At 53.7% G+C, this 18,748-nt stretch overlaps 1 protein-coding gene across 1 annotated transcript in view; it reads right to left on the bottom strand.

Moving 5' to 3' along the window:
• Prkag2 (protein kinase, AMP-activated, gamma 2 non-catalytic subunit) overlaps nucleotides 1–16,502 on the bottom strand; it is a gene marked incomplete in the record, with an annotated part of 196,287 nt that extends 179,785 nt beyond the window's left edge. The window contains 1 exon segment of the mRNA XM_013504627.1: nucleotides 16,371–16,502. Within this exon segment, the coding sequence (XP_013360081.1) occupies nucleotides 16,371–16,487 (117 nt within the window).
• Nucleotides 16,503–18,748: the final 2,246 nt, after the last annotated feature.

An 18,748-nucleotide genomic window follows, 5' to 3' on the forward strand; every position in this document is an offset into this window, starting at 1 on the left:
CCAGCCTTAAACTCACTACGTAGCCCAGGTTGGCCTTGAACTTGTGGCGATACTCCTGCCTCAGCCTCCCGAGTGCTGGGATTACAGGCATGTGCCACCATGCCTGGCACCAGAGCTGTTTTAACTCCTGCAAATTTACATTGACTTTTCTGAAACATCCAGGTGGAAATGATCTCTCACCCCACTGCATTTCCATACCTGAAAATTTTAAACCATTTACCCATACATTTGCAATGAGTATAAATTTTACCTCTGTATAGATTATGAATATGCTGAAGCAAGAGCTCCGTTATCCAGCTGATTTATAAGAAAGTAGCACATATGAGACTGAAAAGCCAGAACAAAATGATATATCCTTGAACGGCCTTTCTCTTGCCCTGGACCCATCCCTGCAACATCCCCAAAGGATCGACTTTTAGTTACTTATCCAGCTAGGGCGTCTTTCTGTAAATACAGATCGAGTGTGTTCCCTCGTTCTAATACAAAAGGATCACATATTCTGCTCCGTGTGCTTATCGTTTTACGTATCGAGGGGTTCTTCCAACATCAGCACAAGAGATTCCTGTTTGTTGGTTTGGTCTGTGGTAATGCCTTTGCATGGAACACCCTAGCATAACCAGCTGCGCTTGGGTGACACAGGCTGTTATGGCTTAGGTCTAGGAGTCTCCTCAAGGTCTCACGTGTTTGGAGGGTGCTCTACTCACCAGCGGGTCCACCCATTGGTGAGTTCATGGCTGCATGTGCTGTTAGGAGGCGGCCCTGGTTGGTGGCTGTCACTAGGGGTGTGACTTGGAAGGGGGTGCCCTTATCCCCCACTCCTCTTTCTCTCTCTGCTTCCTGAGGTAAGCAGCTGCCCTCTGCCAGGTCCTTTCTGCCTTGGAGCCAACAACCATGGACAGAAACCTCTGAATCCGTGAGCCAAAGTGAACCTCTCTGAGTTTCAGGAACTAGGTATTTTGTCCCAGCAAAAGGAAAGCTACTGACACACAGGCTGACTTCAGCCTTTGGCCATCACAGGTAACTGATGCTGCAATGCGAGCTGTACCAACCTCACAGTTCCAGGACATGTTCCCAGTGTGGTGACTGCCTCAAGGGCAACACGTTTGTGATTCCAGGCAGTTACTACCCTCGCCTTCTTCAGGGCTGGGCCACTTTGCTTTCCTCACCATGGTACAGAGTAGGGGTTATTTCCCTACAGCCTTACCAACAGATTATAGTGTCAAACTTCTGGATTTGTGCAGGACTGGTATTATGGTTTAGACTAAACTATTCCCTAAAAGTCTCCTGTATTTAGAGATGGGGCTTTTGGAAGGTATTTGTTTTGGGGGTACCATACTCACCCGTGGGTTAATCTACTGATGCATTCACAGCTGCATGTGGGGCCTGGGTGGAACAGGAGGGTCTGTAGGGGGTCTGTCCTGGAAGGGTGTATTTATGTCCCCAGTTCTTATCCTTTTCTCTTTGTTTCCTGGCTGCAATCAGCTGAGCAGCTGTCCTCCACCAGGCCTTTCTACCATATTGCTCCTGCCTTGGAGCCAGCTGACCATGGATTGAACCCTCTGAAACCGTGAACCAGAATAACCCTCTCAGGCCAGGCGTGGTGGCACACACCTATAATCCCAGCACTCCAGAGGCTGAGGCAAGAGGATCATTGAGAGTTCGAGACCAGCCAGCGCTACAAAGTGAACTCAAGGCCAGCCTGAACTACATAGTGAGACCCTGTCTCAGAAAGACAAAAACAAACAAGCAAACAGAATAACGCTCTCCTTTCAGCTGCAGGTGTCAGGTATTTTATCCCAGCAATAAGAAAGTGGCTAATACTACTGGTAAGAAATGGCATCCGCGTGACCCAAATTTGCATCTGCTCTATGTGGCTTGGTGTTTTGTCATGGTACAGAGCAGCTCAAAAGGCAGAATCTTATGGGACAGTGTTTCTGAAACTCCAGGTAAGGCATGGGTTGTGAAATCAACTCAAGCCAAATAGCTGTTGTTTTCAATAAAATAGAACAGAACCAATGTCAGGAGTTGTTCAATGGTGTGTCTGCCCGTCTGCGTCATGATGGCTCCTCACTATGGCTTGGGGTCAAAGCTGAAAAGTTGCCAGTGAAGTAGTAAAAGTGAATTTACATATTGGCCCTGGGTAGTAGGTTGCCACGCAGACAGCCACCATGAATGCCTTTTCTTCCCGTATACACTGCTGTCTCCTGTTGCAAGGTTGAGTCTAAGCAGCAGCCCTTGGGTTGGGCTGTTGGGACCTACAGGAATGCAGCAGAAGTAGTATCACTTGATGCCCACGGCCAGGTGATCAGGAGCCTTGCAGGGTCCCCACATCACGCTAACAATCTTACTTCCCTGAGACCCGTGTTACAGGGAAGCGCAAGCTAGCCATGTGGAGAGTTTGTGCAGGAGAAGCCACACCGGCAGTCCAGGAACCAGACACAAGAAGGACGGGGTCTTTACAGTGCTCCAGCGGCCACCACTGTCTGACAGAAAAAGCATTTGGAGCCCCCTGTGACAGCTGCTCAGCTGAGCCAGGTCACCCCTCAGCACAAGCGAGAGCCCCAAATCATGTTTCTCCTTGCGGGTGGCTTGTTACGCAGCAGTAGCTGACCAGAATGTGAGGTCACCTTGTGAAAGTTACTTAACTATCTCTGTTTTCTGATCGCTAGAGGGAGAACCACAGGAGTTCCTATCAGGAAATAAGTTACTATATAGGAGTGTCTAAACAAAAACATATCTGAGTTAAAGTATAAAGAATTACTGTGATGCATGGGGAGCATTTGAAAAATGCCAGTTATTACCTTAAAGTGCTTGGCTGGCTTTAGGGGCAAGATGCTATTATCACTGGGCCCAGGGGTTAGATGATAGACTCTTGTTTCTCGGAGCTCTGATTAGAGATGTTGATTCAACCATGCCTAAATACCCGCCAAAACTCATTCCAAACATACACTGCTTTGCTTTATCAAAGCAACTCTTTTTTCAGACATATTTCTTATACTATTTGAGGGGTGGTGTGTGATAGTACGATGAGTATAGAGATGTGTTACATGCATAAAGCTAGTGTTAGGGGAAGGCATGTTTTTATAGGTGGTGCATTAGTTGATCATAACGTACATGTGGGTAGGATGTTGGAATTCATAGGAATAAAGCAGTGAGGATTAAGTTCAGAGAGGGAGGACAAGAGCACACAAGGAACGCTTGGTGACCAAGTTAGGGACAAAAACGTCCCTGTAAACTGAGAAACCCTTTGGTGAGCTCTTAAATTCCCCAAGCGCTGACCTTATTTATTGCAGAAAGAATGAAAGAAAGAAGACAGGCAAAAAGAAAAGGAAGGAAGGAAGGGGAGAAGGGAGGGAAGGAGGGAGGGAGACGGAGCCTGACGCAGGGTGGTGACTTCTGGTCTAGGGAGAACGGGAACAAACAGTACAGTGGAAGCTCTTCTAGTTTTCTGTCTTTCACAGGGTGGAGAAGAAGCTGCACGTTTGCCTGTGACTGCCAGGGAAGAGAACAGACAGCAAGACTGTGCTCTCGCTGGAGTCTTATCAACTCTGGCCCACTGATTATCTACTGCTGATCAGGAAGGCTGGTATCAGGAGCTACTAAATGAAATGATTAACAAATGCTTGTGCAAGGTTAGGATGCCTGGGAGGAAACAGGAGTCTTGGGGGGATTTTAAAAATATGCTAGGGCTACTGACATACTTATTTTACACACTCACTAGGGATCCATGCTAGTGTCTGGGATCGAGCTGCATGTCAAGTACATGAAGGTGAACTGTAGACCCCCAACCACCCTCAGGGGTCTTCAGGTGGAGCAGGAGGTGGGGATTGACTGTAAAGGGACACCGGGACCTTTTGGGGGTGATGGAGACGTTTTATATCAGGAGGTGTAGTGGTCACATGACTGTGTACACGTATCACAACTCTATACCCAAAATAATGGGTACATTTTATCGTACGCAAATTATACCTCCATGAAGCTGATCAGAAAGTGAGCACTTAGCCATCAACACATGCATGGGGTGGGGGAAAGAGAATCCAGCAATCTGCAGAAGTATGGGGAAGTGTCCACCCTTCTAATCCGGGGATACTGCATGCCCCTTTCATGCAACGAGAGTAGAATTTCCCGGAAGCGGCGGTACCGTGGGTGAGAGTTACATTTTATCATCTAGCCAAATCCTCCAGTTTAGTTCGCCTCTTGGTGCCAAAGCACGACGGCTTGTTACACGAATCAGACAGTTTTGTCCCTTTCCCCCTCCCTGCCAGAACCCAGTGTGCAAGCACAGGTGCGACAGAGCTGGGGAGGATGAGGGGGTGACAGGTGTGCGGGGTGACAAACCCACATAGGTACGGCACTCGTGTTCCCTCTTAGTAGACCTCTTATTCGGCAAAGGTAATATATCAAAGGTAACCCCGAGCCCAGCACACAGAACCCTTCTCTGCGTGGACAGCTTATTAGATTAGCTAATCTCCGAAGACCCTCGAGGCCTTGGACAGGGACAAGGTGAACTTGGATGGGGATGCCAAGGTTTAGATCTAGGTGTCCCCCGAGAGCCTCATGCACTCACAGGCAGGCGTTTGGGAGGTGACCAGGTTATGGGGCTTATAGCTGACTTGCTCTTAGGAGGTGGGGTCTGGTCAGCAGGGGTGGTCCCTGGGGGCCTGGCCTGGAAGGTTACATCTCCTTCCCAGCTCCTCCCTGACTCTGCTTCCTTCCCACCACGATGTGAGCAGCGATCCTCCGCCAGGCCCCTCTGCCATGCCGTCCTGCCTTGAAGCCGGCTGACTATGGACTGAAACATGAACAAACATAAACCTTCCCTCCTTGAGGTGTGAGTGTCGGGTACTTAATCCCTGCAATGAGGGAAGTAACTGAGACAGGTGGAGACGGTCAAACAAGAAAAAGTGTTTGCGTGAGGCCAGTTTGGGGAGCATGGTAGTGGGGACCCTAGACTTATTGTCAGGCCATAGGCTAGGGAAGAGGCTGAAGGCATGTTCCCCCACTGCCATCTCCCTGGAAACCAGACCCTTTCCTTCTATTCCAGTCAGAAGTATAGGGACCACAAAAAAAAAAGAAAAAAAAAAGTATAGGGACCACCAAGCCCCCAGAAGACTGGATATTTAAATGTGCGGGGCGTGGAGAGTCGCTGGCTGATCTCACGTCACACACCTGGAATTCTTACACACTGGTGCTCCAGGCGTGGTCAGAGGGGCGGGAGCTGAGACCCTGAAGCGCCTCCGGCGACAGGGCTGAGGGATTTGGGCTCCTTCCGCTGCCAAGTGCACCTGATCGAGCTGTGCGCTGGTTTTGGCAGCGAGCGGGCAGACGCGGGGAAGCGGGCAGCTCTCAGACTGGTCTCGGGATCTACCTCAGCACCTAGGCATTCGCATCTATCCAAAAATACCCTCTGGAGTTTTCGGCAATTGCACAACGCTTTCCTTATCTGTCTTCAGGAGCGGAGCTGGGGAAGGTGATCCAGTGGGAACTGCTGGACAAGAAGGTCCACAGTCATCTTCTCTAGAGATGCTGGCAGGAGGGAGGAGAAGGCTCCTCTCCCACACAGACAGCGCTTAGAGCCCTGCGAGATGCCCACTCAGCGGGCTTGGGGACGGGGGGAGGGATCAGGGGACATCTGATGGCACAGGCGCCAGGTGCACCTGGACACTCGGGGTCTGTGTGCCGCTGACATCTTTCCCCCTCCTCCGGAGACAGCGGGGGAACAGTGCTCATAGACCCAGGAGGGCTTTGGTAGGGAAGAGGAGAAATGACAAGAAAAAACAGAGACCCTTGGAAATGCAGCCCCAGATGGCGTGGCCCAGCACCCTGGCTCCAAGTGGCCATGGAGAGCTGCGGGGTGGCAGCTGGTGACACTGAGGGGTCCAGAGGAGCCCCCCAAGATGACCCTCAGGGACCTGAACAGAGCGAAGGGGTTCTCAGGCCGCTGCCAGGCCAGGGAAGCGCCAGTTCTCCTCTTCGCCCTCCCTCCCTCCCGCCATCCTTCCTTCCAAGCCGCCCCCCAGAGCACAGGCTGGAAGACCAACTGGTAAGCGCATTTCAAGGCTGTGTGATTTGAGCAGATAAGTGTGGGATGACTCAGAGCGAGTGGGTGGTGACAGATGCCTGCAGCCAGCTCAGAGCTAGGCTTGGCTGGGTCCTGGGAAGTGATGGGCTCAGGTCCTGGCCTGGCACGAAGGGCGGAGCCCAGCAGAGGTACAGGGCTCCAGGCAAAAGGGATGAATCTTTAGCCCAGAGCTGCCCCTGCCCACCGACCCACCTGCCCCACTGCTGGATGAACTCAGTAGCTAGGATCCTGGCGGTGCCCTCTGAGCTCTGCGACAGGAATCACACAGGTCTCAGCCCCAAATCCCGGCCTCCATGATGCTACACCTGGTGGGTCTGGAGGGCACCTGCAGCCCAGGTCTCCCACTCGCCCTCAGTACAGGAAGCTGGCTTCTCATATTGGTCTCCCAGGGCTGAAAAGCTGTCATTCCTGCTCTGTATGAAGACGCAAACTCTCCCCACCCCATGAGACATGCAGATTCCCTAATGGAAGAGCTAATCCTGGGGGTAGGGGGAGCCCAAGCCAAGCATTCTTTACTGGGGGTGGCAGATACCTGAAAACCCACCTTGGAAAAGCTCCTTGTTTGCTGCAAGAGCCGGGCAGGGAAGGCTTTAAGGGAGGGCGCCCCAGGGTGGCTCTTGTTCCACAGCCTCCAAGTGTCTGGTGTCTTATTTATTGGAATCTGCCCAGCAAAGCCCTTGCTTGGGAGTGACTAACAAGCTTAGGTCATGATTACCAGGCAGATGGCTGTCTCCCTGAAGAGCAGACATTAGACAATAAAATGCCACCACATACCTCGCCTGCAAAGGAAAATCCAAACAGAAACCTGAGCCTGGCTTTGTTTTTCTTCTGGTCTTTTTTATGCACCCCCCCAGGTTATGGTTTGGGGTGAGAGTGCCAAAGGGAATCAAGAAGGGAATTTCTGATCCAAGAAAGATCATGACATGAGAAGCCACCGTGGCCTTGGAGAGAAGGTCAGAGAAGCAGAAACACAATGGGACAGCAGATGACCGGTGAGATTAACACGATTGTGGGACAGGTACGCTGGGCGAAAGGAGCCCTGGGAAACAGGTGGGCCAAAGGGCCAGGAACTAAGGGAACCCAGTGGTACCCAAAGCCTCACCTGAGTTGCTGATGGGGAATCAAGGTGGAAAGACCCCCAGAATTCACCGAAAACCGAGTCCATTCAAGGCACTGCTATGGGAGGTGTTTGCCTGGCCCTGCCGGGCTCCAAGGGGCCACATCAATGTGAGCACCGGCCTGAAGAACAAGGCTGGCTGTTTACCGAGCTTCTGCCTGTGCCGGCAATGGCCACCGGTGAGCTGATCTTCACACCAACCTGTGAGGCAGGAACTGTTGTCCCTATCTTAAGAGAAAAGAGCGGTTCAAGGAAGTGAAATAACTTGTGCGTGGCCCCCAGCTGCTGTGTGACAGATACAACACAGAGTCCCAAGTCCCCAGCCAAAGGGTGCTAGGTCGAGAGGGACCTTTGCCAAGCTCTTGGGCCTTGGGAGCTAATGACTCAAATATACTCTTCTGCCACCCACATGAGGTTCGAGTCCCACGGTCTCACTGTCAATCCCTTTCAGAGTTCTCAGCCCCAGGTCACGCGAGGAGCAAGGACACGTGACCTGGTAGAGCTGAAAAGCACAGAGAGTTGATGCGTCAGTGGTCTCTGCTACTGCTGCCCAAGCGCCAAGAGTTGTGGACAAGTCACACTCGAGGTCTTCCAGAGCCACTCGCAGGGCCAACCCAGGTTATTACTGACACCACGCTGACGGCGAGAAGGGAGATGTGCATTTTCAGTGCCAGACATTGAGGCCCACACAGAGAAGCCAAAGGGACACCTGTGGAGTGGTCAGGGCCTGGGTTTGAACCCCAGCTTGCCCCCTCCTGTCTGTGCTACGTCTGGCACACTATTCAAGTTCAGAGAGCCCTAGCTTCCTCGTGTAAGACAAGGACAACCTCCCAGGATTGTCATGAGAATGACATGATCAACATCCATGAAACTGCCAGGGCTGGAGCCCAGCGCCTCCTACCTACGTAGTCAAAAAATATTTACTGAAATAGGAAACACATCCAGCTCATAGCAGTTTAAGGGGCGACAGGGAAAAGGAGATGAACCCTTTAAGAAGTGATGACCCCAGCTGACTGCTAGGGGCTATCGATTGAATTGACCTGAAAGAACGAACCGAACACAACTTCATACAAAATAATGCATGTGCTGAAATAAACACACATTAACCTAGATTAACCCACGGGCTGAGCACGGCTGGTGGAGGGTTTGCTCGATGGGGGATAGGCAAGGCGGTCTCCTTGCACGTGTGGGACAAGAGACTTGCAACTTTGAAGGCAGGAACAAGCTCTATAGTTTGGGAGAGAAAGCCATCCATCCCCAGCTGAGCTGCAGCCAGAAGCTGAGTGGGGGACGTGCATTTCCGGGGCCGGTGCCAGCCCAAAGAAGGACCGTAAATACTCTAGGTTTTCCATTCTGTTCACGGAGCAAATTGAATCTTTTAACCGTCAGTTTCTTCTTCTGTAGAAGAAGTTCTCTCTTCTCTCAAGGCCTAATGTTGGACCAAACAAAGCCAAACCAACCCAAACACCTCGCCTTGACTCATCTCCGCCTTGGATGTCCCCATGCAAGCTGAGGGGCAGCTAGAAAGAAGAGAAGCCCCTAGAGACCTCTTTGAGTCAGTAAAACGAACCACTCCGAGCCTGGCCCACGGATTTGTGGGCCCAAGACCCTGACCCAGCCCAGGACATATCTGTCGTACCCTCCTTTCTCTCTCTCCCCCTCTTGCATGAGTCTTACCTGTGCGCACCTAACACACTGAGATCCTCTTCAACTCATGCTTGGGCCGCTCTGCCCTCCCACCAGCCTCTGCCTGTGTCACGGTGTGGCCCCAGGCCTGACGGGTGCCTGCAGAGCCTGGGCCTCCTCCACCAAGGAGCCCAACTGCTCTGCTGCTTACAGCCTGCAGTGCCACTCTGCGCTCCACTCCCTACCAGCTCGCGTTTCTTGAATTGTGCAATATCACCCTTTCTGCCCATCCAGACTGCAAATTTGGAGCGTGGTATCAAGCTTCCTATTCCCACGGGGCGACCCTAGTCCCCAGGGCTAAGGCTCGAGACTACGCTGAGGTTCTTTACAGACATGGCTCGGATGGCTTGGGGCCAGGGACTGTAAGTCAATAAAAAATAAACAAAGTGACAGTGGCTTGCTCCAGGGGCCCAGCACCCATGTGGAGAGGGTGCAGCAGTCACCCTGGCTCTCTGGGTCTTCCCAGCTCCTGTCTCAGCGTGTGCCCGCTGAGTTCCTGGAGGCGAGGGCCCGGGCTCTCAGCCCCTGCTCGCCTGCCCCCAGCCCGCATGGAGGTGCGCCCCCGCACCTCTGCCCTCCCCACCCTGCTCTGCCTTCCTCTCTGCTTCCTCAGAGTCTTCCCCACAAGGTACGCGAGCAACAAGTCAGCTTCTGAGAGTGCCACCTGCCAGCAGGAGACCGGCCTGCTGGCCAGCGTGTCTGTGGGCAAGAAAGTCCCAGGGGACCGCGGGCCAGATCCCAAAGCCCCCCACGTCGTCCCCAGCATTTTCCATCCAAGGCCAATTGAATGAATGATGACTCAGGAAAAGGAAAGGAGAGACAGCAGAATGCCAACTCTGGTAAGATTTTGGCTTGGCAGAGGGAACTGCAAGGAAGGGGAGAGAGAGATGGGGAGGAGACCCCTCGTTCAGGACCCTCTGCCGCGCCCCCACCCCGGCAGCTTGTTGGGGGAGGAGGCAGCTCTGTAGAAGAAGAGGGGTGAACACACCCCCCCACACTGCCTTCACTAGTGATTCTCTGTAAGTCCCCGAGAAAAAGTTATGTAAGGAGAAACCATACAGCTCTGAAGGGGAGGAGGGACACTGTTCAGCCTCAGGGTGTTTAATTTACTAAGGGGCTCCTGGGGAGCAAAGCAACAATTCCGCATCAGTCTTGCATACAGAAGAGACAAAGCATCATCAGAGGAAACAGCCACACACGGGGCGGACGCCCGCCATGCACCTAGCATCCAGCAGGGAAGGTCTGCTTACTCAGCCCGCGGGGTCCCGAGGTCTCCTCTTCCCGGACGCCGGGCTCTGAGATGCCGGATGGCAGGGACGCGAGTGACAGGAGACACGCAGCTCTCTCGGCTCTGACAAATCCGGCTGCCTTCCCCCAAAGGCCCACCCGAGAGGGGTTTCCCAGCCCCTCAGCACAGGCAGTTTCTAGGGTTCGGCCGCTCTCCAGAGCCACGGCTGCTGCACGTCTGCAACAGATTGGGACCGGGGCTGGGCGTGTTCCCAGTCCCCACGGCAGCGCAACAAGCGGCTGGCAGACAGCACGAGCTGGCCTGAAACGGCGCAGGCGACAGTCCGGTTGGCTGGAGCTGGTTTGTTGTTCCAAACGCAGGCAGAGCCCGGGCAGATCCCCTCGCTGACGGGACTGCAGCAAACTGTCATTACCACCTGTGTCGGGGCTGCGGGAGGCATCTCGGAGCGTACGCACAGGCAGCAGCGGGAGGGAGGGCTGAGCCCGGCTTTAAAAAGACAGGCGGCAGGGGCTGAGTGGATGGAGGCAGGAGCTCAGGCCGTGATGCGGCAGCTGAGGTGCCTGGCTCCAGGTCCTCCGGCTGCACAGCCCCCCCACACGTCCCCACTTAACTCACGCAAAGGCGGCGGACTTCTGAGATCTGGGCTCTTTGAAATTCCCTGTCCTCGGAGCACAAAGAACTCAGCCTTTCCTCTGCCACAGCGATGGCTACGGCCTCCCGCACGGCTCCGCTGGCGGAAGCCCCGTTAACACTGGCTGCTCAGCTCCAACCGGACAACCACAGACCCCCGGAAGGCAGCAAGGCCTTGGCCAGTATTAAGCTTGCCCTTTATTTATTGTCTTCTGATGCTGTGATAGCCGGGACCTTGCTGAGCCCGGGGGACTGTCCCTCCCAGGTAGCCGATTCCTAGAGAGGGAACACGACTCACCTGGGAGCTTGAACTCTCTGGTGCACACCACAGACCCACAGCTCCCTCCACCCGCCTCCTCGGTGGCACCCCGGCCACTTCCCCATGTCCTAATCATGCCAGAACAGGTACCTCACAGCAGGGACCTTGCTGATACCCCAGAGCACACCAAAACTATTTCAGCTGCCAGGTCCCGTGCCCGCTCACCCTGCCTCGCCTGCTCCTTCCCGGGGGAGCCAGAGTGAAGCTTCCCACCCACCTTTTCTCCTGGTTCCCTCCACTTCCTGCCCAGCCCTAGCGCTGCCCTCTGCGGCCTTGTGTGCTGTGCTCTGCCGCCTGCCTCTGGGGACCTGTGAGTAGAAAAATTTCTTACTTTCTCACAGGCATTTCTGTATCTTCCTCTCCAGATTAAAACAAATTCCTGGTACCCTTCCAATAATGCTCTAAGGGGTCTGCAAGCTGGCTGGGAAGAAAAAGTAGGGGGCCCCCATTTCAGGACCCTGCAATGTTCGTTATTAAATTAAACTTGCCGACGACTTGAGCTTCTCAGCAGTGGAGGAGTGGCTTCAAAAGAGAGTAAGTGACCCATCACAAAAAGTATTCCAGTGGAGGAGGATTCTTCTGAGATGCTGTCATGTAAAGGATAAGATTTAGCGGGCAGATCTGTTGTCCAGGTAAGGCTGGCGGCCGTGAAAGGCAAGGAAGGGTGGATGTGGACGATGTACCCGGGAAGGCCACATGGAGAGGTAACAAATGGTGTTGCATTGGTGTCTACCAAAGTTCAAGGGCAAAGAGGCCACTATGTAAGGGTCTGGGACTTCTAAAGGGCTTGGAATTTTGTGGCTTTTCCTAAGGATAATTTCAGCCCAGAAGGGTAACAAGCAGCCTCTGATGGTGCATTTGGAGGGGTAAGGGGTGGGGCGGAGGGGTCTCTAGGAACCAGGCACACTGAGGTCTGGTCCCCGTTCCGGCTGCCACAAACATCTGATTGCCTGAGAATGTCGCTTGGAGCTGGATTGCTCTGTGCTCCTCTGTTTTCTAGTCTGTAGCCTGAGCACAGGATGTACCTCAAGGTCCCTCCCAGGCCCAAGCGCTAACACTGTGACCACAGCCCAGGTCTGGGCCACGGCTCAGTCATTTCTCCGTGCCTCTGTCCTTCCTCTTCAAAAACAAACCTGGCAGACACGCTCGCTTTGCGCACCTCCCAGGGCCACTGCTGGGATAACGGATGAACAAGCATTCGGACAAAAAATAAGCATCAGCTTGGGATATGCGGGATTATTCTGGAAGCAGAGGGCAGTGCTAGTGTAAATGCCAGGCTTAGCAAAAAGCTGATGAGTGGAAGGCCGACATCTTGCGGCCGGTCCCCCGCGCCCGGACACAAGTGGCCAGCCTGAGGTCCAGCCAAACTCAATATTTTCCATTGCTGGTTCTGGAGTTAGCTTTGCTGGGCAAGCTGGGCTTATTTTATTTTCTGTGTGCTTTATTCCAAAGCATACAAACAAGCCCGAGAGAAAAAAAGCCAAATTCGTTTTGCTTGGAAAAGCTGGAAATGCCAGGGAAGTGGGTGCCACAATCCAAAGGATCTGGAAGTTTGCTGCACTCAGACAAGCATCCAGGAAGGACTTTCCGCAGTTCTGACAGCCAGCAGGTCCATGTCTCCGGTCCTCGTGTCACTCACCAGAGGCCGGGAAGCACAGAGATCTGAGCTCTGGCCAGCCTGCTTCCAGCCACAAATAGGGTCGCTGGCTTCGCGGGCATTTAGTTGCTCCCAGAGACTCCACCATGCTTAGGTGGTCTGTGTTTCCCCTTCAGGTCCTGAGCTTGCTCACCTTCCCTCCTTAGAGGGTGGGAGTCAGCTCTCTTAAAAGACAACGCCCAGAAGAGACTAGCAAAGCCTGAAAACCATCGTTCAGTGGCAAAACCTAGAAACCAGCTTCATGAGCTCCACACTGGCCAGTGAGCGCCTCGTCAGCGTGGGACCCAGCCCGGAAGGCCCTGGCCCAGTCATGCTTTGCAAGCACAGGCTGAGTGGGCCCCTGGGGCCCCAAGCAGAGCCCTGAGACTCTGTAGGCCTCCATTCCTGAAGCCCCACCCACCCCAAGGGTCCCTCCCTGGCCCCCATACGGTGCTACCCAGCCCCTTCCCAGGAGTGGGTGCCCTGGGTGTCTCTCCAGTGCTGAGTGCATTGCACGTGCTATCTTAGTCTGCAGAGCAGGTAAAGAAGCACAGGGCTATTTGGTCAATAGGGAAACCGAGGCTCAGAGGCTGAGTCAGCAAAGCTGGAGAACAGAGCAGTCACCACACCAGGACTGAAGGCCCAGCTCCGTGCTGGTGCCGCACACACAGGTGCCCTCCCTCTTTCCTTTATTTCTTTTTGCTTATTTGCATCTTCTCCCCGCTCCCCATGGCTCAGGCTTATTCTGTAATTAAAACTAAGAATACGTTCACACTCTCTGAGTTGCAGTATATCATGTAATGATGGGAAACTGTCAAGTACTCTGATGGAGTGGTGTGGTATTATGAAATTACACAGCAAAGTGACTCCAAAAGCCGGGCGTGGTGGCACACCCCTGTAATCCCAGCACTCGGGAGGCTGAGGCAGGAGGATCACTACAAGTTCGAGGCCAGCCTGGGCTACAGTGTGAGCTCAAGGCCAGCCTGGGCTGCATAGGGAGACCATCTCAAAAAAAAAAAAAAAAACCAAAAGAAAAAAAAGTGACTTCAGAGAATTGCAAAATGACAAGGTAAATGTGGCAGGAAAATCTCAAGCCATGCGCAGTACTGCTGGTGCTGTGTAGGTGGCAGAGAGGACGAGAACCAGGAGCACGCTTGGGTAAAAGCACGGGTAACAGACCTGGCTCAGGTTCCCAGCACCAGGAACCCGGCACAAGTCCTTGCCAAACCCTAAGCCATCTTTGGCCACAAGCCCGAGTCAAGTGCTGTGTGCCAAGCTTACAATCCAGGGCAAAGCCTTGCAGCAAACAACCACACGGCCACTACCCTAACACCAACGGGACCCTGCAGCCCTGTCTCCTGGCCTGCAGGGAACCTGCAGAGGGTGTGGAGGAGGCCGACAGCAGCTGCCCTAGAGTTGACACGCCGCTTCACCAAGACTTTATCTGTCCCCTTGCCCCCTTATTAGGTGCTATTATCATCTCTGTCCTCAAAGCTTGCAGCCTGGGCAACAAGGTCTGTGCGTCGGGGAGCCAGGGACCAGGGCAGCAGACTGGTGAGGTGCTGACTATCTTAGCCACTTTTCTCGCCACTGGGACACAATACCTGACACCTGAAGTGAAAGGAGGAGAGGTTTATCTTGGCTCGCAGTTTGTAGAGGTTTCAGTCCACAGCTGGCTGGCTTCAAAGCACGGTGTTATGGCAGAGGGGCATCGCAGAGGCGAAGTGGTCCACGGCAGAGCAGGCACGAAGCAGCAAACCAGCAAGCAGCATCAGCAAGCCTGCCTTCTTTCTATTCCTTTATTTCCGCCCAGGCTACAAACCTACCGACTGCTGCCACCCGGCATCCACACCCTTAATCCCAGCATCACACCCTAGTCCGCATTCACGCGCACTAACCCAGCCACCTTCGAAACTCCCCACCTCTGAGTGCATGAAGCTTTGGGGGGACATCTAGATGCAACCCCTAAATAACACTGACACAAGAGGGGTCCCTGACCGAGTGCTCGGCTCCTGGCTTCCCCAGCCTCACCCAAGTCTCACTGGGAAGCAGGAGGATGGGACAGCAGGCACAGAACAGGACTTCCGGGGATCGGCGACTGGGATCTACCTCAGCAAGTGGGGCGCAGGCAGGGCGACACTTTTGTGTCCAGGCTGGGCAGCTCGGTAGCTTCTGACACACTGCGATTTGAAGCCGAGCCAGGGAGGCCCACTCTGCCCGCCAACACCCTCGCTAGGCAGCTGCTTCACGGCGGAATGAGCGGTGGCACAGCCAGCTGGAGGGCCCAGCCGCCCGGTGGCCTCCCCAGCTGCAGCCCTCGAGGCCCACAGGCATTGTCCCACATCCTCCCCCTCAGGGGACCATTCAAAGAATGCTTTGGGGCAGCGGGCACAGCTCAGTGGGAGAGCTTGCCTGGCACTGCAAGGCCCTGGCTTGGATCCCCAACACCGCAAACACACACACTCCTGCATGGAGTGAATCTGCTCAACGGCAGCGGTGAGACTTCCTCTGACCCACAGAACAGGTGGGGCCTGCGCACAAACCCTCTGCAGGGATTTGGCAAATCTGGTCCAAGTGTTCTTTTCACTGTAACCGACCAGCAGCTCCTGAGGCTGGCAGGGGGCCGACAGCTCCCCCGCCTCTGGGTTGCCGGAGAGCACCAGTATTTACCAAGGTAGCCAGACACCCAGGTTACAACGACACTTGGAATCATTAAGACCTAATGGCTTGATTTAATCAGAAGGAACAAAAATCCCTAACCTTTCCCCTAAAGGGTACCAACTTTTTCATCTTTCAGTGCCAATTCTGGTTGTTTTGTTTTGCTTTGTTTTGGGACAGGGTCTTACCAAATAGTTCTGGTTGGTCTTGAACTCACTACATAGGCCAGACTGACCTCGAACTCATGGCAATCCTACTGCCTCAGCCTCCCAAGCGCTGGGATTACAGACACACGCCCAACGCCAGGCCTAGCTTCAACGCCAGTTCTGGACACCCAACACCCTTGAGAGACAGGAAGGAACTGCTCCCAGCCACCAGCTCCCAGAACCTTGACTGTGAGGCCAGGCCAGGGCCCTCTCCCTGAAGCAGTGGTGAGTGCATTGGCTGACTTGCACCTGAAGCACACACTCGACTCTGTTGAGCAATCTCACGCTACTAAACTTGCAATGACACAGGTCAATGTCTTGCCTGTGGTATCACAGCAGGTCGCTGGGGGCACAGGTACCGTGCTTGTTACCCACCGTGTCTGCCAAGGAGGAGGATGCCCTGGCTGAGACTTCACACACGGCAGCTGCGCGGTGACCTCACCAGCTCCAGCCCAAACAAGCCCCACATGTGCTCAGCCCGAGGCGGAAGGGGCGGTCACTCATGCTACAGCTACGATCACGCAGCCCGAGATCACTGACACATTTAAAGAAGACACAACATGCTTCAGACTTTGTCGCACCTCCAGACCCCTCTGATATCAGCCCCCCCCCGACCCCACCCCGTCCCCGAAGTCTCAGGCCTCTGCCACACGCACTGCCGTGGGGGCCCAGGGCTAACAGCATTATAACTTCGAGGTCCCCACCCCCTGGCTCCTGCACGCACATTTCAAATGTCCCTTATCTCTAACCGAATTCTCACCCAGGTTCCTTGGTCAATCCACAAAAGAGCTCCAGCTCTGAGCGGCAGGAGCCACCTCCTGGAGACCAGCGTACTTGCCGTCCACGGCAACGGGTGGGCGCCTGGAGGACGCCATTTTCTTTCGTTCTTAAACAGAAACACCATGAGCTCCTCTCGCTCTGTCTCTCACCAGCCCCTCTCCTGTTGAACAAGTATTCACAGAAGCCCCAACTAGGTGCCAGCCTCATGGGGAAAACAGAAGAGAGACCCTCCTCAGTCCTTCAGGACTGCAGTTGTGGAGATAAGGAAGAAGCAGGATGGAGTCCAGGCAGCCCCTGTGGGGTAAAGATGGCAGCCACCACAGAAACTTCCGGAAGGAAGAGCCCACTGTGGAAGAAAGTCACAAAAAGGGCTTCGTGAAAGGCGTAAGGCCAAGGCTGAGGTAAGCAGAATTAGGAATTAGGCGCTGAGGAGCCCTCATATTTTGTACAGCCCTAGTGCCTCCTCCCTCTGTGGTCCCACAGGCATTGGCAAGGTTCTAGAAGGTTCCAGAAGGTTCTGGAAGGCTCACAGCAACTAGGTCTCTTTTGCAGCAAGGAGCACGAGTTAGGCCCAGGCTTGGGTCACTGACAACCCAGAGCTGTAGGCTGAGGCAGACGCCGGTGTGTCTCAGGCAGCCACTCAGGTTCTGAAGCTTGTGACCTAGAATGGCCTCCACGGCCCTGCTGAGCAGAAGGCTGGAGCTGCCCAGGTGGAGGGAAGCCAGGCTGTCGCTTAGCAGCACAAGTCTCCCTAGCGTCACTGAAATCAGCACCAACACACTGTAGCACTAGACAACTGTTTTCTAGAGACTGCCTTCCGCACCAGTGCCCTGAGCCGGCGGGTCCTCATGAAGGCAGGGTGAGTTCATCCTCCTGAGCACACTGTGAAGGATAAAAACCCTCACCCCTACCTCTCCACATGATCAAGTCCCAGCTTTGCCATTTACTAGCACTGTGGCGGGTGAGCCATTAACCTTTCTAAGCCTCAGTTTCCTCATCTGTAAGATGGGATTGATAATCATTACACTGATCCAACAAGGTTTTTGTGAGGATTAAATCAGGGGCTCCACATGTATTCTGTCCAGAGTTTTATGGAAAGTGGTGCAGTCTGTCCTCATGACGTGTGACTTGGGCATTAGACAAGCTCAATTTAGAGGTCACTCTGGTGACAACAGCCAGTAGAGAGAGTCACAGAGACCCCGAACCTTCAGGTAAGGTAGGAAATGGCAGACAGTAAACAAAGAAAGTTCTGGAAATACACCCCTGCCATCACCTCTGGGTGGAATGATGCCCAGGCCAGAGCTAAGGCCAGGGCAGAAACCCCGACCCTGGGAAGCCCCTAGCCCAGGGTGCAGTGGCCTCAGCATGGCTGGTGTGTTAGGGAGGATTCCAGTGACTTTGCTGGCCTGCCTTACTCAATCACCCAGCAGCCCACACTGGTGAGCCAATGCTTCCCCTCGGTCCTGGGCAGGTGTGGGGTGTCAGTACTGTGTGGCCAGGCCATTAGGATGTGACCAATGCCTCCCTTTTTCACAAATGGTTCTCAGAGAGTTGACAACACAAGTCCAGGATGGAAAATGTTCAGCCCTGACTTAAAAATTAGAACAAGAGAACCACCCGGTAGCAGTTTAACAGCGGGGGCGGGCAGAGGCCACCAAGCTCGGCAGTGTGGCTGAAGGTCTGGGTCTGCCAGAGTCCAGCCCACAGTGTGCTGTGGAGATAGTGCCGCTTCAGCCTCAGGGCCGGCTCTGACCTCGGGCTTGTCACAAACACAGGCAGCGCCTTGGGCACAGGGCCATCTCCCTCTCAAGCCAGGGCCAGGCGTGGCCACTCTGGCAGCTGCTGTGGACCTAGAGGAGGAAGCTCAGGCGGAACAGGAAAAACCTGTATCCAGTTTGGTTAGCTACAGGGATTCTATGACAATCACTTTCCAAAAATTGAATGAAGATCAGAACTTAAGTAAAAACTTATTTTAAGACATTTTGGGGGGCTTATTGGAGATTTGAACCCAGGGGCTTTCCACTGAGGTACAGCCCCAGGCTTTAGAAATTTTTAAAATTTTGAGATAGGGTCTCATTAAGTTACCAAGTTGCCTAAATTGGACTCAAGCTTGCATTCTCCTGCCTCAGCCTCCCAGAGTGCTGAAATTACAAGCATGAGCCACCACCTCCAGCTACCATTTAAAAAAAAGACTCTTCCTGCTGTTATAGGTTGAATTGTGTGTCTCCCATAAAGGTATGTTGGGGTCCTAATCCCCATATCTCAGAACAGGACCTTACTTGTACAGGCTACAGAATTCAGCTCCTTTAATGACTGCTCACTATGTGAGGTCATACAGACCCTCTACTCTAGGGTCTAGGGCCAAGGAAAAAGAAGTAGCGGCTG

The sequence above is a fragment of the Chinchilla lanigera genome, unplaced genomic scaffold (genome assembly GCF_000276665.1).
Source record: "Chinchilla lanigera isolate Chin_1 unplaced genomic scaffold, ChiLan1.0 scaffold00090, whole genome shotgun sequence".
Taxonomy (NCBI): Eukaryota; Metazoa; Chordata; class Mammalia; order Rodentia; family Chinchillidae; genus Chinchilla; species Chinchilla lanigera.